Source organism: Cervus canadensis, chromosome 10 (assembly GCF_019320065.1).
Source record: "Cervus canadensis isolate Bull #8, Minnesota chromosome 10, ASM1932006v1, whole genome shotgun sequence".
Classification (NCBI taxonomy): domain Eukaryota; kingdom Metazoa; phylum Chordata; class Mammalia; order Artiodactyla; family Cervidae; genus Cervus; species Cervus canadensis.
This window is the reverse complement of record NC_057395.1, coordinates 7,249,060-7,270,607: the sequence shown is the minus strand read 5'-3', so window position 1 is coordinate 7,270,607 and position 21,548 is coordinate 7,249,060. Positions and strand designations below refer to the sequence as shown.

At 42.0% G+C, this 21,548-nt stretch overlaps 1 protein-coding gene across 1 annotated transcript; it reads right to left on the bottom strand.

The window, feature by feature from the left end:
• Positions 1-605: 605 nt before the first annotated feature.
• KIN (Kin17 DNA and RNA binding protein) lies at positions 606-21,463 on the bottom strand. The gene is made up of 13 exons (XM_043479163.1): positions 21,283-21,463; positions 17,072-17,166; positions 15,264-15,307; positions 15,057-15,179; positions 13,984-14,165; positions 12,564-12,612; positions 11,579-11,636; positions 8,140-8,269; positions 6,200-6,250; positions 5,318-5,386; positions 4,441-4,540; positions 2,887-2,987; positions 606-940 (listed from the first exon to the last, which is right to left on the bottom strand). The coding sequence occupies exons 1-13, from the start codon at positions 21,394-21,396 to the stop codon at positions 878-880; spliced, it is 1,179 nt and encodes a 392-aa protein (XP_043335098.1). The 5' UTR covers positions 21,397-21,463; the 3' UTR covers positions 606-877.
• Positions 21,464-21,548: the final 85 nt, after the last annotated feature.

Sequence of the window (21,548 nt, the reverse complement as noted above, 5' to 3'; positions counted from 1 at the left end):
AGTGGCTGCCAGTAGTCTGGAGTGACTATAGATCAGGGTTACTTTTGGGGAGATGAAAATTCCCAAATTAGACAATGGTGATTTTCAAACAACTTTGTAAATATTCTAAAAACCACTGAAATGTCCACTTCTCAGTTCAGTTCAGTTCAGTTGCTCAGTCGTGTCCGACTCTTTGCGATCCCATGAATCGCAGCACACCAGGCCTCCCTGTCCATCACCAACTCCCGGAGTTTACTCAAACTCATGTCCATCGAGTCGGTGATGCCATCCAGCCATCTCATCCTCTGTTGTCCCCTTCTCTTCCTGCCCCCAATCCCTCCCAGCATCAGGGTTCTTTTCCAATGAGTCAACTCTTCACATGAGGTGGCAAAAGTATTGGAGTTTCAGCTTCAGCATCAGTCCTGCCAATGAACACCCAGGACTGAAATGGGTGAAATTGTACAGTGTGTGAATTACATCTCAATAAAGCTATTCTACTTATAGTTTGACTCTTAAAAATGTAATTATATTACATCCAACTTTACTACTTTACTGACGAAAATATAAATTTAGAGTATATGAAAGATTTGCTCTACAATAGTTCTACATTATCCTATTTACAACACTTTACAATAATATTCTTTTAATGTAGATTAAAAAATCAAGGAAATACTACAAAGGCAACAAAAACAACAAGGACAAAATTACATAATTTTGATACTTCACGAGACATAATTAGGTTTTTCTATAAGTTAGGCTAAACAACTACAGTAATATTTAAATAAATCCATTTGTTTTATAAAAAGAAACACCCTAACACAGTAGAGTCTTGTAATGTCTTGGTGAACACCAATTTGATGCTTTAAGATTTTAATGTGATGCTAATAAATTTTCAAACTCAGGCAAGTTTAGAAATGTCTTCGTATTGAATTCCTTCAACTCTGCGTCCTTTTAAAGGGCCCTACAAATTAAAATAATTGAAGAAGTGGTTAAAAACACACATGCACTTACAAGACAAGAAAAGGACATATGCTTCTGGATGCCAATGTGCCCTTTTCACACCCCTAAGACACCATTAAGGTAGCTAACAGATCTTCATGACTCTGAATTTTTAAAAAATACCCTATGGTGTCCTTGTCAGGAACTGGTCGTGTTTTCTTCATGCTGGGTGGGATGCATTACCACTAGATACTGTGGCGGAGACCTGCTGGCTAGTCAGTACGTCCTGTCCCCCTTCCTGGCTCCCCCTGGTCAGGCGTGGTGTGAGACGGCGCTCCGGCCCACGGAACGGACCAGGAGTGACACGGGGCTCGCCCAGGCCACGCACCCCCCACACGCAGCCCGTCACGCTCCCCGTGATGGAGGTGACACAGTGCAGCAGTGCAGGGCTCTAAACCCCCGTCTCAGATCCTTCCTTTGAAGACAGGTGAGGTCTCACTCTTGTGAGCAGAGCTGTCAGTGGGGCAATTCTAAATGAACCAGCAATTCTACTTAAATGTCAGATTCCTGTGAGTGAATTACTTTATTGATCTCGCCTGCCTTAAATCCTTTATGAAAGAAGGAAGAACACTGAAAAATTATTCATCTCTGTGGCTTTCCTCCATTAATCATGATTATACATTCTTCACTAATTACACTCTGGCAGATAAAGTTTATATTAGATATGAGGGGGAAAAAACTGGGATACAAAACTATACATATTATACACAATTTTATAAAATACAAAGACGGGGGAAAAAACAGGCTAAAATATTAATGGAGGTTATCATTTGCCTGGAGGCGTATGGGCAATTTTTTTAAAGTATTTATATTAAATTGTAATTTTCAGCTTTTATACAAGAGTATTACTGCAGACTGAAGTTTGTGTCCCACCCAAAACTGATTCAATACATTAAAATGTGATGGTGTTAGGCGGTGGTGAGGTCACAAGGGCAGAGCCCGTGAGGATGGGATTAGTGGCCCTGAAAAGGGACCCAGAGGCCCCCCCCTCCAGCAGTGACAGAACACGAACCAGGACACGGACCCTCAGCAGACACCCAGCGCTGCCTGCGCCTTGGTGTGACACTTCCAGACTCCAGAATGTGAGCAGTAAATTTCTGTTGTTTCTAAAGTCATCCTGGTCTATGGTAAGTTTGTTATAGGAGCGTGAACAGATTAAGACAAATAAGTATGGTATTTCTTTTGTAATCAGAAAACAAACTGCTTCAGCAATGTCAGTTATTAAAGAAACCAGGCTTATACAGGGACTTCCCTGGTGGCCGAGTGGTTTAGAAACCCTCTTCCAAGGCAGGGGTGGTGGGTTCAATCCCTGGTTGGGGAGCTAAGACCCCACATGAAGTGAAATTCAGTCACGTCTGACTCTTTGAGACCCCATGGACTAGTCCATGGAATTTTCCAGGCCAGAATACTGGAATGGCTAGCCTTTCCCTTCTCCAGGGGATCTCCTCAACTCAGGGATCAAACTCAGGTCTCCGACACTGCAGGCGGATTCTTTACCAGCTGAGCCACAAGGGAAGCGCAAGAATAATGGAGTGGGTAGCCTATCCCTTCTCTAGCGGATCTTTCCAACCCAGGAATTGAACTGGGGTCTCCCGCATTGCAGGTGGATTCTTTACCAACTGAGATATCAGGGAAGCCCAGATCCCACATGACTTGTAGCCAAAAAAACCAAAATATAAACATAACCAAAAAAAACAAAAGTAAAGACTTTTAAAAATGTTCCAAGTCAAAAAAACTCTTAAAAATAAGGGGTGGGGTGGTGGGGTCGGGGCGGGGGAACCTTACAGATTTCCAAACAGGAGAGAATACAAACAGAACACCCAAACTCACAAATCACCAATTCAATGACAAAAACCATGGCACATTTTAAAAGCACTTTGAAATTTGTCTTTCTGTAAATATACTTACAGTTTCAATGACTATAGTAGCAGAAAAAGTCTTCTCATTGATGGATTCTAGGGTGCCTTCATTTCCTCTGTAGCCTCCATTTAAAACAAGGATTCTTTTTCCTGCAACAGAAAAAGAGTTAACACTTAATACAAAGAAAATGCCACTTTCTTCTACTTTCTTACAGCCAAATATAATTGCACTGCATCAACACAATGCAAGTTCTTAATCATTTATTATCTGTATGATTCTAAAGCACAGTTTGAAGATAATTCGATCACCATCACATTATAAGACTCCTCACTTTTTCCACTTATTTGTTAAGGGATGTTTTAATTTAAGACCAAAGAGCATAAGGTTCTTGGAGGGGTGCCCAGAGCCCATAAATAACCAGAAAAAATTCAGCTTACTTTGCCTCTTTTTAAAATCACAGGATGCTTGTTAGTTTCATAAAAATGTAAACATACGCCTACTGAACCATTCTATCTCTAGAATTGTCTCAGAAAAGATATCTTTTATCTGTATAAAGATCTGTACATGAATGTTCATATAGCAGTTTTATTTGTAATGGCCAAGAACTTTAAACAACCCCAATGTCCATCAGTAGGTGACTGGATAGAGATTGGCATGTCCACATAATGAAATACTCAGCAGTAAAAAGGGATCAGGTACAGAGGCGCACAACATTATTCTAGATTCATCCAGAATAATGGATGAATGTGCTTAGTGAGAGAAGCCAGACAAACACAGGACACGTGGTATGATTTTATTTCTATAAAATTCTAGAAAAGTAGGAGCTAATGATGGAATGCAGACTAGTGGCTGCCTGAGGGAGAGGGGAGGCAGAGCGGGGAGCAAAGGGCTATAAAGGAAATGGGGAACTTTGCGGGGGGTGATGGTACATTCACTAACGTGATGGTAGCGATGGTTTTCATGGGAGCAGGTATGTGCTATAACTTATCAAATTATATACCTTATACACAGATGCAGTTTATGTCAGTTACACTTCACTAAAGTTCTTGAAAAAAAAGTCCACAATTCCTAATCCATAAAATGAATTTTGTTTTAGGGAGAAAGAATAACGGGATCTGATCTGATAAACCAAGTCTGAGAGACTAACATCACTGTGCCAGCAATGATAATACCATGAAGGGTTTGGGTCAGAGGCAGACAACCTAACCACAGTGGCATTTACACTAGAAATGTGTAGGATGATTAAGGAACAGAAAAAGCAAAATAATACTAACTTTTACTTTACTATCTCAAATGGCTAAACAAATGCATTAAGAATCATCCTAACATGATTGATTTTATCCAGACATGTCTATGATTTGCTTCTGGGGTAAAAAAAAAACAAACAGATTCTAGGGAGGGAAAATTTATTCATGCCACAGCATAGCTTCCTCAGAGGACAGGTAAACAACCGCATCACCAAGTCAAACAGGCTGGTTACAACAGGCGATTACATGTTTCTAAAGAGGAAGCTCACATCTGGAACTATTGAATAATATCCAGTAGGAATGGACTCACTTCTTCCCATGGTATATGTACTAAAGGGTGTGCAGAGTGATTTACCTGGTGCTGGAATGACTGTCTCTAAATGAGTCTGGTCAAGTTTCAGCTTGTCTCCAGAGTCAATCATCTTTACGACAGCTGTGTATTTGTCAATTACTTCCTGTCATGTAAAACCAACACTTTTATAACAGAAGAGAGATGCCAATATGAAGTCCAAGGATAGAAATAAATAAATGAAAACAAATGAAATTCTAATCAAAGGGTAAGACCAACTTGTTTTAAGAGTAACTCCTTCTATTAATATCAATGGAGTTTATTTTCTAGAAGCCATATATGATCAGGCTATGGTCCTTAAAGAGTTCAATTCAAAGTTTAGTTGAGGTTTTCACTTGGAAGGAAAAGGCTGGAGATCTTAGAATAAGTCTTTAAGACATATAGGGAAAGGAACAATTCTGCCTTGTTTAAATACATTAGGAGGGCAATTTATGCAGGCACAAGGGCTGGCTGCTAGCATGAAACTATACTTAGGAAAAGCAGAAGAAAGAAAAAGACTAGAGAGCTGATTTTTAAATTTTAAAATCCTAGGGCAATCAAGATAAGCCTCTCAGGTTAAACACAAGGAAGTCCTCCTTAGAACTCTGGGGCATCATTACACTGCCTGTCAACAACGATGGGAATGCATAAGGTGTACTCACTGAATTTTTTTAAGACATGGCCATGGGCACCTATACTATTTGCTCCAGTAAGAAAGCAAACCACAGTTTATACTATGGCTGGAAACAGAATATTTCTCCAACCACTGTGCAGTCAGCCATCAAAAACCTTAGACACACTGCTTCTGCTACTAGGACTTGGTTTTTGAGGAGTATCACAATGGCTTTACCCGGCCCCCCACCAGCTCCTTTCCCAAATTCCATCCATAACTTCACAGTCTTACCTTTACGATACCCTTCTTCTTATGATACTTCTCTCCAAGTTTTTTGGTTATAATTTTCACTATGATTTCCTAGGGGGAAAAAAAAAGATGGAAGGAACAATTTAAATTACCTTTTCTCTTTTGATCCTACATTTTAAACCACTTCACCAAAAAATCATGGTAAAATGTTAACTGTTGTTTAAATAAGACCCTTTGGAGTTGGAAGCCTTCCTGGCACAATGGCAAGACATTTTCTTAGTAATCTTTCATTTCTTCTTTCTCTTTTTAACTCAACACAGTTGATTACCAAGAGGAAAAAATGCATATTTCATGGCTGATTTCCACAGTGAAGGTTCCCTGAAATCTAGCCCTTCTACCTACCAATCTCAACTAGTCTACGTCTTTCACAGATAGCAAAACCAGAAAATAATTCTAGGCTTAAATTCAAGGGGTCCTTACAAAAATTTGGCATTAAACTCAAGGAACATTACTGGTTCAAGAACAGGAAGCCACCCTCCAACAAAGGTACAACCAGGACTTTACAGAGCAGATGCACAGACGAGTCATTAAATGTATCTCCAGAAGTGACAGATATTTAAGAAATTTAGCCATTTATATCAAAGGCCATTTAAATCATCCACTTAAGGGCACTAGGCCCTGCAGTAAAGAATCCACCCGCAATTCAGGAGACACAGGAGACGTGGGTTTGACCCCTGGGTCAGGAAGATCCCCTGGAGGAGGGCATGGCAACCCACTCCAGTATTCTTGCCTGGAGAATCCCATGGGCAGAGAAGCCTGGCAGGCTGCCATCCATGGGGTCGCAAAGAGTTGGACACAACTGTATCAACTTAGCACACACATAAAAGCACACTTAGATATAAGAAGGCCCAGTGGGATACGTACAGGCTGCAGCCAGTAATCTGTCCGTGCAGTTCTTTTCTTCTCCTCTTCAATCTGAAGGACACATGAGACATTCAAACAATTACCTCTTTAAAATATTCAGTTTATTTCTAATAACATTCTATTTAGCAAAAGAACTCCATAAAACACACTTCACAGAAGATTGATATAATGTGCAAGCTCTGATAAACATTTTATGCAATTTATTTTTGAATGAAAAAAAGCAACTCTAAGAAAATAAGTAACAGGCAAATCAACTGACCGAGAAGATAAAACACAAACAGCCTCTATCAAGCCAATTGCGAGGCTGCCTGTCAGCATCACACAGTCCCACCCCTCCTTCCTTCCCCAGACTGTCATCAGACTGCAAACAGGTGATGTTTTCAGGGGTAAAAATGTAACTCTTATGGACCAACCTAGCACAGTGCGCTTGGGTATAGTTTGATGGCAAAAAGGAGCTTCCCTGTTTGACAAGGATGATAAAGATGTCGAATGAAGGAGAAGGAAACACAACCAGGAGACAGGTACACAGAAGGGTGACCGAAAGGAAACATGCTGACCACAGCAGAACTGCACCTCACAGCCTTCCCTTTCTCAGCTGCTCAGTTAGACCCAAGTACCAACTTCCAAAGCGAATGAACAATGCCATTCTTTGGCTGATCTGAAATTTCATTTTAATTCTGCCAACTTCCCAATATGAACAAAGGATACTCTATAAACTTGGCATGTTATATTCTAAGCAGGTAGATCTAGCTTTCTGCTTCACTTAATTAAATTCAAAATGGGCTCTAAGACTTCTGCAGGGCTGCCCCTGCTTTCTCTAACGTTAGATGCCGCCACTCCAGTGCTCACTGGGCTCCAGCCACGTGGATCTTCCCTTCGGAGGTTGAAGTAGCAATCTACCCCGCCTCATCCAAGGAACAATCTCCCCACTCCCTGCCTTCAGACCTCCTTAGGGCTTCTCATTTTGTAATTACTCATCTACTGGTTCACTTGGTCTGGGATGTCTCCTTCGCTAGAGTAAAACCTCCATGACACGCAGGGTCCATGTTTTTCCCCCTACTCCACACACGCAGGCCCTTGCATGATGCTCGGCACATAATAGCAACTCCATGTGGGCTGAACGCTAGAATGAACACATGTCACAGTGTACATGCAATATGTTATACTTTAAGCTGTTCTGACTGCCCTGCATTTTCTGTTTTTCTAATAATAGGGAAGACCAAACAGTTTCCTCCTATCCCTTTGTAAATGAAGGAAAGGGTGAGGAGCCCAGAGGAAATGACGTTAAGAGGGAAAAAAGTCAGTCTCTTGTACCCATTTATTCTTTCTCTTCATAAATTATGTGAAAATTCATAAATTTATTGATAGGAAAGGTGGTGGGGTGAAACGGAGAAACGTGCTATTTAGGGATATATTAAGAATCTTCTGCAGTATGACTCCAGAATTTCAAGTAAATTTAAAGCAGAAGTATAGCTTTAAGTCAGATAATCACAGGTTTTCAATGATTCGTCACATAAACTGACTATCTGGTTTAATCAAATTAAAAATATTTCTGAACATTCTCTTCCCAGCTAGGAGGTGTTAAGTGGAAGTTAAGAGGCCACAGAGGAGATCCCTGGAGGATGCCAATTTTCTGAGCCACCAAAAAGGTGTGCAGAGCTTTCACTTCTGGCGTCAGTCACCACGATGGTCCTTCTAAACGAAATCTACTGACCACAATTTCAGGAAGAGTTCTGCAGACAGCAGTTGAGGCACCTGTCTAGGGAGGTTCCGGCTCCACTCAGATGGAACTGCATCTGGGCTCTTCGCCCCCAGTCTGGCCTCAGCACATTTTCCTCTTTGTATTAATCTCATAATTGGTTAAACTGTTTAACTCTCCTCGGCTGGAATCACATGGTTCACCGAATAGCTACAGTGGACATGCAGTTCATAAAGCTCACCTCCATGATTTCATCGAGGGCAGACTTCTTCTTCTTCTTCTCTTTTGACGGAGCCGAGCTCTGGGAGGACTCCTTCCGCTTCACTGATGCCGTGGTCCCAATCGTGTTCAGGGCACTTGGTCCCAAAGAACTGAGGGGAAGAGGAGTGTGCTGTTAACAAAAACCGTGTAAAGGTGCAGGCTTTATAACGGGTGAAAGGAACAACGCAGAAGCAGCCTGTTAAACACGGTTAACTACAGATCAGTCAAAACAATGACGGGCATGTCCCTCACTTACAGGACTGGGAGCACCCTGAGAACATGGGGCCCTTCCTGTCCCCGCCCCCAAGCCAGCGCCACCCTACCCGTGTGCCCGAGCCACCGACAACAGCATCAGCCTCAGGGCCGGGGCCACAAGGGTTTCTTTCTACTTCTGCTAGGACCCTGAGCGATTTTCCCTACGTCCCAGTTCCCCAGCTATAAACAGGGATTATAATGTGGCCCAACTCTAGTTGGACCACAAGGATCAACCAGGTGAGAGGTTTGTAAAACGGCCAGCAGAAGTCCAGCACATTGCTGTTGGTTCCACTTCTTTAAAACAAAGATTTCAACATTCAGCATGAAAGTTTTTATTACTCCTGATTGCCTGACGTCTTCACAGCACACATTCTCAACTTTTGAGGGCTACTATACAACCGTCACCACTGGCCCCAGGATACTACCCCCGATTTACTCTGTACACTTGTCATTCTGAACAGTCTGCTACTGACTGGGCCATGCCTGTGCTTCAAGCCTCTGTAATTCTGCACACGCCTCTTTGTGCCCAAAACAGTCTTTCCATTTTCTCCACTCGTCGAAATTCTTTAAGATCCATTCTTTATGAGATTTCTTGGATTGTATCCTTTTTTGAACTGCCAGAGCACTCTAGGGCAGGCACCCCACTCCACCTCACATAAAGCCCTTTGTATATATGACTCCTCTCTCACAGGAGGGCAGAAACTACATATATCCATATATATTTTTTCTTTTCCCCCTGTAAAGTAGCAGTAACCATCTTGTGACCCAAATATATGCTCTATTAATATTTGCTGACTCATTGGACCTTACCAGTCTAATTAATTGTCAAATTTACAAAATACAAAACTGAGTTGTACTAAAGATGTTACTTTTTCTTAAAATTAAGCTGAATAATAAATAAACCTGGTTAAAAAATGGGCAATAAGTGATTCTCCAAAGATTATAAATGGCCAAAAAGCACTTGAAAAGATCCTTACCATCACTAATCATTAGGGAAATGCAAATCAAAACCAATATGAAACACACTCATTAGGCTGCTACTATTAAAAAAAACACACAAAAATAACAAATGTTTGCAAGGATGTGGAGAAACTGGAGCCTTCTGTGCAAATGCTGGAATGTAAAATGGTACAGCTGTTGTGGAAAACCTTTTAAAAATTAAATACAGAATGACCATATAATCCAGCAAATCCACTTCTGGATAAACACCCAAAGGAACTGAAAGCAGGAATGTGAACAGATACTTGTAAACTGATGTTCAGAAGAGCATTAATCACAAGAGCCAAAATGTGAAAACAACTCAAACGCTCACAATAGATGACTGGATAAACAAAACGTGGTCTACATGTACAAGGGGACATTACCATCGAGACTAAAGAAAGAAATGCTGATCCATGCCTAGACACAGATACACCTTGAAGACGCTGTGCTAAGTGAAAGAAGCCAGACACAAACAGACAAAATACTATGTGATTCTGCTCAGATTCATAAAGACAGACGAGCAGAACAGAGGCAACCAGGGGCTGAGGGGAGGGGCAGTGGGGAGTTATCTTTGAGAGTGCAGAGTTTGTTTGGGGGGATGAAAAGTCATGCAGGTGATGGTTGTACCAGTGTGAATCTACTTAATGCCACTGAATTATATACACTGTGATTAACTAAAAAACAACAACAACAACAAACCCTCCCCCAAAACAAAAAATTGAGTTAGGTTAAATAAGCATTGGGCTTCCCTGGCGCTTCAGCTGGGAAAGAATCTGCCTGCAATGTGGGAAACCTGGGTTCGACCCCTGGGTTGGGAAGATCCCCTGGAGAAGGAAATGGCAACCCACTGCAGTATTCTTGTCTGGAGAATCCCCATGGACAGAGGAGCCTGGGGACAATAGTCGATGGGGTCACAAAGAGTCAGACACGACTGACTGACTAAGCACAGCACAGAAATAAGCATCATGTAGAATATGAAGGAAAATAGCAAATATGACCCAGCTCAACAGATAAATTCCACCAGATACTGGGGTCCCCCTGAATACCCTCTCCGTCTTTAAACCTCCATGACTAAAGCCGAGTGCGCCGCACATGACAAGCGGCACGTGCACTGGTGGAAGAACACATGAGGCCCTCGAGAAAAGAGAACACCGAGGGTGGGTACAAACACCTGACCGTGGGCCATCCCGGGGCTTGACACACTACAGCCTGAGCGCCAGACCCAGTCTACTGCCTGCCTTCGTAAATGAGAGCGAACCGGAACACAGCCGGGCTCATTCGCTTACGTATTGTCTGTGGCTGCTTCCTCAGTCCGACAGCACAGTTAAGCGAAGTGGTGACAGACACATGGCCCACAAAGTCTAAAATACTCGCTATGTGGCCCTTTATAGAAAAGGCTGGTCAGCTCCTGCTCAGCACCACACCCTTTAGAAGGGAAGGCGATTGCTACTGAGTGTCTACTGACACATTTACACTTTACCAGAGGCTAAGGAGATAGCTGGAGAAGGCAATGGCAACCCACTCCAGTACTCTTGCCTGGAAAGTCCCATGGACGGAGGAGCCTGGTAGGCTACAGTCCATGGGGTCGCAAAGAATCCGACACGACTGAGTGACTTCACCTCACTCACTTCATACTTTATCACTGGAGAAGGAAATGGCAACCCACTCCAGTGTTTTTGCCTGGAGAATCCCATGGACAGAGGAGCCTGGCAGGCCATGGTCCACAGGGTCGCGGAGAGACGGACACGACTGAAGTGACTAAGCACGCATGCAGCAAGGAGGTAGCTGAATAAGTCTCATCTCTATTCTCAGAAAATCATAATACAGCAGGTAAGACAAAAAGTATATACCCCAGCGAACACAGTGGGCTATGATAGAAAAACAAACACTACTGCCATAGCACATAAAGAACCACTGAGTGGAGAAGGAGTCAGGGAGAAGTTAATGTTTACCATGTGAAGCATTTCAGTAAAAAATGAGCCTTTCCTCAAAAGACAGAATCAGCTCATCACAGGCAAATAATAAAAAAACAGTTTCTAAGAAAAAAATCAACCATTAAACAAAACAAAAAGAGATGAAAATGACAACTAGAAAAAATAACTCACAATCCTGCACCTTTTAACATAGTCATCAACATTCCACCCAAACTCTCAAGTTCTAAGACACCTGTCCACGTGGCTCACCTTGATTTGGAAGATGTTGCTCCTGAACTACAGGCTCCTTTATTCAGATTAAATGTAACTGGAAGAAAAGAACTGGTATTTGATATATATTTGGGGAAAATTCTAGTAAAACATCAGGTAAGTACCACGAAGAAGTCACACAGAAATTCATGGACATTTTGAATAATGAGAGCTGGAATGCTCCTACCCAGAGATCATAAACTCCTGTAAAATATAATGAAGTGGTGCTTACAGAGCAGGGGGAGACCTTCACTGGATACAGCATGTGGCCTTGGCCCCTTCCCCACTCCGCCTCCCCTCTCCCCTTGGTAACAGGAATCCCATTTTGTTTCCGTGTCTGTAGGCCTCACACATAGCTTGGGGGATGCTATGGTCTGAAGGGGTGTGTCCCCTCCCAAATCCAAAGGTTAAAAACCTAACACCCAAGGGGACGGGACTAAGAGGTGGGACCTGTGGGAGGGGATAAATACAGTTCTTTGGTCTAAACCAATCAAAATCATTCCATTTCCTTTCCCAGTGACTGATTTTGAGGTGGACACGAGATACAGTCTGGCCAATGACATTCAAAAGGAAGTCTGCTGCTAAGAAGAAGGTCTTCTAGGAAAAGCTTACTTGCTCATAGGGGACTCCAGAAGAGAAACAGGCGCTCTGTTCTCCTCTGGACACGCTGGGTCTGCATATGATGGCTGAAGTGCTGGCAGCCACCTTGTGTCCAGCTGCTGAGAGTGTGACATCCGGAACCACCCTATCTCTGGGAGTCGGAGTCTTGGTATGGCAAAGGATTTCCTTACCGTTTAGGCTAATTTTACTCAGTCTGGTTATTTGCTGCTGAAGGCATTCCATCTAATTCACTGTTACCACCTTTTCATTTTACTAATGAGAATAAAGCAGTCCAGGTAGACAATATGTCCTGTTCCCAAACATGTTGCTAGTTTTTGGCAGGGCCAGGATAAAAGCATCCATTTTCAAACAGGAAGAAAAGTACCTTTTTCTTCGTCATTTTCTCTGCTTAATTCTGTAAAAACAGGGACTTCCTTAAAAAAAAAAAAAAAGAATTTGAAGGTTTGGTTCACAGTGCATTTACTAACACTATTCAATAGCCGTAAATTATAACTTGCTACCTAAAACAGTTAAGGTACTAAATAAGAGATTACATGTATTGTAAACATCTTCCAATAAAGACACTGTATGGGGGATGGGCGAGGAGCTGGAAACAAGCCACATGCTTCTCAACAGGAGAATGGATAAACAGACTTATATTCATAAAATGAAATGTTCTACATCATTCAAGAAGAGAAGGCAGCACTAACAGGAAAGGACACGGTGGACGACACACACAGAACGTTATGCTGAGCTAGGAAAGCCAGACACAAAGAGAACATGCCATCAATAAAAATAAATGAATGCATGAATACATAGATAAAAAGACAACACACTCATGATTCCATCCTTCCAGAGTTCAAAGACAGGTTAAACCAACCAACAATTAATAACAGTGTGTTGGAACAGTGCTTCCTTCTCTGGGGACAAGGGGTGCTGGTTAGGAATGGGCATGAGGGACCCTTCTAGGATACTGGAAATGCTTAATATTTCATCTGGGTGGCAGCCACATGGACTATCTACTTATCTATAGGTCGATCAACCCATCCATTCATCTAAAGACACATACATAAGTAAAAGTTGATGGAAGTGTAACCTTAAGATTCACGCATGCCATACACTTTATGTATGCTGCATCACAATAAGAAGCTTTTAACAATACTCAATGGCTAGTAGTTTCACATACACACTAGGCTATATTTTCCTGCTCTCACACATGTCTAGTATACAAGCTCTTTGAAGGCAGGATTTTCATCTTCTCTCCACTACTGTATCCCCAGTGCCTGTAAGAATGCCTGGCACACAGTGGTGACCAATAACTATCTGCTAAAATAAACGCCTTGATCTAGTTATTCTAACACCTGAAACAATTTTATCATGCCTTCCCTCCCCTGTTCACCTGGGTTTGACCCAGTGACTCCTCAAGACTCCTCAGCCTGGGGGCTGTATCTACCTTTAAATATTCTTGCGTCGCCCCAGGCTGGAGCAAGTGCCGGCCCTCTGTGTCCCCACACACTGTAGTCTTCCCCAGCACTGCAATGGCTATAATTGGTTGAACTGACCTGTTCATGTCTTCACCTTTAGGTGCTGACTCTATTTTAGGGGTGAGGAAACAGGTTTAGAAGATTACACTATTACATAAGCATGTGAAGTCAGGAAGTGACCCAGGTTTGTCTCCACTCCACAACCTGGGCTTTTATACCAGGCCACGTGCTTTATCCTACAAAATGCGGTTCAAGGCCTAAACAAATAAGTGACTGTGCTTCTTCAGACCTTTGTCTGTTGCATCTCTGGATGATGCCCACCTGCTCTTTCCCTTCCAGACCTCTTCTCACTTGTTCTTGAATAAATTTGGCGGTTTTTTCTTCATCATCGAGGTCCTGCTTCTTCTTTTTCTCTAGTTCCAGCTGTCGGCGGATTGTTTCAGGGTCCCTATCTATATACTGAATATACCAGCCTTTTGGTGTCTCATCCACTTTGCACAAACCTTAAAAAAAGTAATGGATACTCTTAATTTTGTACACAATCAAAGCTGAAAGAAAATATAAATGTGATCTGTCTGCAGTAATTACTCATTCATTCAAGCACACTCATTCAAACATGTTCAAATACACAAATTCATACAGTATGTGAATTTTCCATATTTACAGTTATGACATTTAGATTTTAATTGGAATACTTTCTAATATTTTTAAATAGAAAAAAATATTATTTTGGTTTCTGATTAGGTTGCGCCAACACATTTAAACAAGGGAAACATTAAAAAACGATTATCCTGCTTAATATTTATTCAACTGTGTCTAAGCATTTAACATCCACTGAATACATGATATTCCTCCTGACTTCACTAGCAGAAAACTTCCCCAGAAAATGGAATAAAGAAACACATTGAATAAGTAATACAATGATAAAAAAAATTTCTTCCTCTTTTCTTTTCCCGAATGTTCTATCCTATTAGAAATGGGAAAAGAGGCAGCAGATTTAAAATTTGCCTCAACAAGAGTTTGTGAAAGTGAAATGAATGTGGGGGGAAAAAACTAGAAGAGGACAGGTACTGATATTCAACCTAGCGAGTGGATGCTTCAGTGATAAATCTTGGCATGATCAAGAGAACAGCTCCAGACGCCCTTACACACCCGCAGCGCACAAAAGCAGCCCTGGAGGAGGCACTCCTCTCCACCAGTTTCTAACTGCCCTACTCAACCTCTTTTCCGTAAATTTACACAGAAAGTGGACAGAGAGGTCTGGCGGGCTACCATCCACGGCGTCACAAAGAGTCAGACACAACTGAGTGCCCGGCACATAGAATACAGGACCATCTTCTCCCTGCCCACAATGCAGCCATGTAACAACCGCTCACATCACCTCTTGTTCTCACCTTCTCTGCCCAGCCACTTGGTAAAATCCGTCAGTGTCTCCCACTGCGTGGCATTCATGTGGATGTGCTCCCGGTGGCTGATGTACTCGTTGTAAACAATGTTGTTGTGAACCCTCTTGGTGCCTGAGAACAAAATACAACAGGGCAGACCCTGAGCAGATTATAAGACTACAAAGTCACTGTGTGCACAAGACTTAAGGTGCTTACCAAAGCGTCTCCTGAGAAGTTCTAGGAAGTCATTTCGGAATTCCCTAATAAAGCAAGAAGGGAAAGCATTAAGGTAATTTCTACAAATATACAGCATCATCTTCCTGAAATTTAAGCCACCATACAGTTTGCATGAGCAAATGATATATGGAATATCTACGTGAACATCTGTTGTGAACCTTTAAACACTGAACAAGGGAAGAATCCTGCAAGATTATAGCTTTCAAGAATTCAAGTTAAAAGCTGGTTTGGAGCTGAAACTTTGTCTTGGTGAAGCAGGTACAAAGGGACCATGGGTCTCTGGAGAGGGTTCTTCATGAAGTTTCACTGCTTCATGAAGTCTCAGTGAATGTGTGTAGTAACCCCATTCTATCAATAACAAAACTGCCCTTTCCACGTGAAGTTGCCACTTAACGTGCCCCTCTGAGCTAAGCACAATGTTAAGTGCCGGACAAACAAGGTGAGTAAGATACAAATCCTCACTGAGGTCACAACCTAGCAGAACCATCATAACCACAACAGAAGTGAAACTGTTGCTTGGCTAAGCTAACCTGAAAAAGAGATGTAATAAGATATCACAGGAAGCCATGAGGGAGATGCCGGGAGGCAGAGGCAATCTTTAATCTGGGTGGTGAAGGACAAATAGAATTTTTACAGATGAAAAGGAAAAGAAGGCTGTTCCCAACCCCTACCAGCACAAAAACATGAAAGCATCACTTGGTATTAGAGAAATGACAGACAGGTAGACATGACAGTTATTTCAAATGAAGTATTCAGTATATATTCTTCTCAAAAATAAACAAAATGAGCCTGTTACATCAAGGAAAACAAGTGACAATATTTGTTGCCAATATAAAATCTGAGCTTCCAAGCAAAAAGGGAAACTTGGTAAGTTAGTATCCACCACCATGAATTTGACACATTTCCTAATACTTAAAGCTGTTTCTGACAGCACTGACTGGCATTAATGAGTATGATGTTATGACACTGCATAGTAGAACGTATCACTGTTCGGAATATCAGAATACCTGTGTACTGAAATAATAACTAACAGCTAATATTAATCAAGTAATGGGCACTCTTTTAAACACTTTAAAAATATTAATTCATTTAATCTTCACATATGTGAGAATTGGACCATAAAGAAAGCTGAGCACTGAAGAATTAATTCTTTTGAAAAAGACTCTGATGCTGGGAAAGACTGAAGGCAGGAGAAGGTGACGCCAGAGGATGAGATGGTTGGATGCCATCACCGACTCGATGGACATGAGTTTGAGCAAGCTTAGGGAGTTGGTGAAGGACAGGGAAGCTTGGCATGCTGCAGTCCATGGGGTCGCAAAGAGTTGGACATGACTAAGCAACTGAACTGAACTGAATCTTCACATAAACCCTATGAAGGAAAGACAATACTTGAGAAGATACAATATCTATAGACAAACTCCAGAAGTTCAGCCAAAGTCACTCAGCTCCTGAGTGGAGAGGCCAGGTCTGAAGGACTGAAAAGTCAGGCAATCTGATTCCAGAGCTATGCTCTCAGCCACAGCTCTTTTAGAATGAAAGACAGTTTTTCATTATGTTTGATGTGGAAGGAAGGAAAGACTGAATCATGAGAAATACTTTTTTTTTTTTAACAATTCCACACAATGATAAGTTGTCAAAAGAAGACAAAAATGGAGCATAAAGTTAATGCAGCTATCACATTAATTTGTAAGGAATAATCAGAGCCTCCAATATATACACTATTAAGCATCTCTTTAATGTCCAACTGAATAAAGCTTATGAGATAAGGATGGTGTTGAGTTACTTACTCTGAAAAATAATCCATAAATTGCTGAGGATTTTCTGAAGCCAGCAACAGCTGTCTCTGATGAGATTCAGACATACAATGACACTTAAAGCCATTCTATAAAAATGCAAAGGCAGTAGTTAAATTCTGATTTAGGTCATTAAAAGTATTTAATTAATAATAAAAAACAATAATTTAATAAATAGAAAATAACAATTTAATAAGTAACATCAATAACTTATTAATAAATTAATAAGCAATTAAACCATAAATAACTGCTCTTTGATGATAAATTATAAAAAATAATTAAGTCACTGGCTGTAGCACCCTGTTGTTTAAAAAAAAAAAAAACTTTATAAAGCTGAGTTTTGCAATCTTGCTAATCAAAGAAGAATCCCAGAAGATTAAAGAGACAGAAAAATGGCGCTTTAGAAAACAGACATTAGTAAGAAATATTACAGGGCACAGAAAGGAAGAGTGATTTCACGTTTTGACTCTAACAAATTGCTACTGGGCACCTACTTCATACAAAGTGTTAAGCAGGCATTTCGAGGCATATAATGAAGTAAAATGGGTCAGTAGTGAATTTCCATTAGGAAAAGTATTATATTGTCACTCACTTTCCTATACTTTACTCCTATACTTTAGCTCATTACCCAAAAGACACTATTTCCTAATATACATAATCTTTATCACACTAAATCTATATATTCTTCAGATGATTAAAAAAAATACAAGTTTTGACTTTGCATCTATGCTGCTTAACATCTGAACCTAATTCTTCACTAGTAAGAGACATGAGAAAGTGCCTCTCCTCTGTCTCCCCACCTCGGGAACAGCGCCGTCCTGACCTGCACCCAGTCCAGGACGCAGGACGGCCGCGCCCCAGAGGCCTCCACCTCCACAGCGCTGTGTCTGCTCAGCCCTCCTAATGACTCACCGGGTCCCTCTGCTCAACCCCCTTCCCACTGTCCTGAGTCCAACCTCAACCTTGCTTAGAGCAGCTTCCTAATCTTTTGTCATCCACACAAGCCTACACAATTTTTGCCAGGACCCAGTTTACAGAAACTACAAGGGTTAGAGAAAGAAGACAAAAGACAACCACAAGAAAACGTAATGGTTAAAACGGAATCCTCCAGGATCACTACTGGCCTAGTGTCTTCAAGTCAATGTCAAGAAAAACAAACAGGGGGAAGGAAAGGTGCTATGTCTCAAATTTAAAACTGAGAGAGAATTAAAACTCCTAATATACCACACCACTGAGACTTTTAGGGCAGTGAAACTATTCTGTATGACAGTATAATGGTGGATATTAGTCACTACACGTTTGTCCAAACCCACAGAATGCTCAACACCAAGAGTGAACTCTAATACAAAATATGCACTTTGGTGCTAATGATGCACGAATCGCCTCACTGATTGTCACAGAAGTACTATTCTGTTGCACCATGCTGACGATCTGGAAGGCTATACATATTGAGGGCAGGGTGGGTAAGAGAGATCTTTGTACCTTTCAAAAAATGTACTTCATTTTCGCTGTGAACCTGAAAAATTAGTCTACTTTTTAAAAAAGTTCTAATAACTAAATCCAATGTATTGCTTTTGACTGGATCTTGGTTTGAAAAATAACTGGGTTTTTTTTTTTTTTTTGCTTGTACTTTTATTTTATTTTGGTATAGTTGATTTACAATGTGTTAATTTCCACTGTGTAGCAAAGTAATCCAGTTATACACACACTTACATTCTTTTCCATTATGGTTTATCACAGGACACTGAATGCAGTTCCTTATGCCAAAAAAAAAAAAGTTTTACATAGCATTCATGGGAACAATTGAGAAAGTGTGACTATGCAGTATATACCAGGTGATAAGAAGAAATTATTTATTTGACTGCATTGGGTCTTAGAGTTGCAGCATAAGGGATCTATTTTTCCATGTGGCTCATGGAGTCTCTAATCACAGACACGTGGACTCCAGGGCTTGGGGGCTCAGTGATTGTGCTTCATGGGTTTAGCTGCTCCGTGGCACGTGGGATCTTAGTCACCCAACCAGGGATTGAACCTGCGTCCCCTGCACTGAAAGGAGGATTCCCTACCACTGGGCTACCAAAGAAGTCTCGAAGAAATTTTTATTAATTTGGTTATGTGTCATGACATATACTGTGACTATGTAGAAAAATATCCTAATATTTTAGAGGAGTATATTTAAACATTTCTGGAGTTTAAATGGATGAAGCACAAACTGGAATCAAGACTGTTGGGAGAAATATCAATAACCTCAGATATGCAGATGACACCACCCTTATGCAGACGACATCACCCTTCGCAGAAAGCGAAGAACTAAAGAGCCCCTTGATGAAAGTGAAAGAGGAGAGTGAAAAAGCTGACTTAAAAACTCAACATTCAAAATACAAAGATCATGGCATCTGGTCCCATCACTTCATGGCAAATAGATGGGCAAACAGTGGAAACAGTGGCTGACTTTATTTTTCTGGGCTCTAAAATCACTGCAGATGGTGACTGCAGCCATGAAATTAAAAGATGCTTACTCCTTGGAAGAAAAGTTATGACCAACCTAGACAGCATATTAAAAAGCAGAGACATTACTTTGCCAACAAAGGTCTGTCTAGTCAAAGCTATTCTTTTTCCAGTAGTCGTGTATGGATGTGAGAGTTGGACTATAAAGAAAGCTGAGCACCGAAGAATTGATGCTTTTGAACCGTGGTGTTGGAGAAGACTCCTGAGAGCCCCTTGGACTGCAAGGAGATCCAACCAGTCCATCCTAAAGGAAATCAGTCCTGAATATTCATTGGAAGGACTGATGCTGAAGCTGAAACTCCAATACTTTGGCCACCTGATGCGAAGATCTGACTCACTGGAAAAGACCCTGATGCTGGGAAAGATTGAAGGCAGGAGAAGGGGACAATAGAGGATGAGATGGTTGGATGGCATCACCGGCTCAATGGACATGAGTTCAAGTAAACTCAGGGAGTTGGCAATGGACAGGGAGGCCTGGCGTGCTGCAGTCCATGGGGCCGCAAAGAGTTGGATATGACTAAGCGGCTGAACTGAACTGAACTGATTTAAACATTTAGAAGTGAAATATCCTGATGTTTGTAATTTACTTTAAAATATTTCAGAGAAAAGGACACAGCAAAATACTTAAAATGTTAAATCTGGGTAAAGGGTATATGGATTTCCCTGTACTAGTTTTCTGTGTGAGAATTTTACCGTGAGTAGTAGTAAAGAGAACTAAAGAGAAGTGAAAGAGAAACACTGTTATCAGTGTCATTCAACGTGAGTCCCACCTAAAGGTTCTCATCCCTCACTTGCAGAAACACTGGATTACATTATTCCAAGTGCCCAGTGTTCTTCCTTTCTTACCCAATTCAACATCCAGAGAAACATAGGATCACGTCACTAGCCTGCTGTCAATTTTTCCAGGTGCTTTTATCATCCACCTAAATAATTGGAAAAAAGTGCTCCACAGCACAGTCTACAAAGCTTCTCAATATCTGCCCCTCAGCCACTTTGCAGATAATTCACTCATTTAAAACTCAAACAGTCTCACAAGAACGGACAATTACTAGTCCGTTTTCAAATATGTTTTCAAATATGTAAACAGGTGGAGAGAAAGCAAGTAACTTGTAAGGGTACATAGCTCCGCCTCCTGGTTCTGACTCCAGAGTCCACATCTCACCCGCAGAAAACATCCCAGACCTGGCACGTCGCAGGCGCTCGACAAAGGCTTGTTAGGTGACTAGCTTGCAAGGGCTTAGTTCTGGTCTGTACCCTGATTATGTCTAAGAGCCAAGCCAAGTCTGAGACGGGTGTTGTTATTCCAGGGCGTCCAGCGCCGCAAGGCTCATCCCGTGTTTCAGGACAGCCTGACTGACGTCCGTTCTCAGGGGGGGCTAGAAAACCTTTTCATTCTTTACTCCTTTTGGGGTTATAACCTCTTTATTCTTTATTCCTTTTGGGATTATAACCTTTCCATTCTTTACTCCTTTTGGGGTGATTGGACTGGGGAGGAAGGAGGTGTCCAAAGCCGGATTCCCCGCCAGGACGGGGGATTGAAGGGAGTGGAGTCCCCGGCTCGCCCTGCGCAGCCCTCACGCCTGGGGTCGGGAGACCCAGGCCGTCGCCGCGGCGTCGGGCACCTCAGCCTGCATCCCCAGTGGGGTCCCGCCGGAGAAGCGCGGGGGTGCGCGCGGGGCCAACCCGCGCCCGCTTACCTCGTCCCGGCACTGCTTCTGGCACATCTGGCAATACCAGCGCAACTTCTGAAGCCCCTTGGATTTGATCCTGTTGGCGATAGCCTTCGGGGTGAGAAAATCTGACTTCCCCATCGCGACCACCACGACAACAACCTTCCGGGGCCAGCGCCCAGACGACCGGAAGCGGAACAGGGCGGGCGGGAGTGGGCGGGACAAATACCACCCGCCAGTCGGAAGGAGGTGGGGCCTCGGGAAGCCGGCCCTGGACGCTCGCGAGGCTTTCC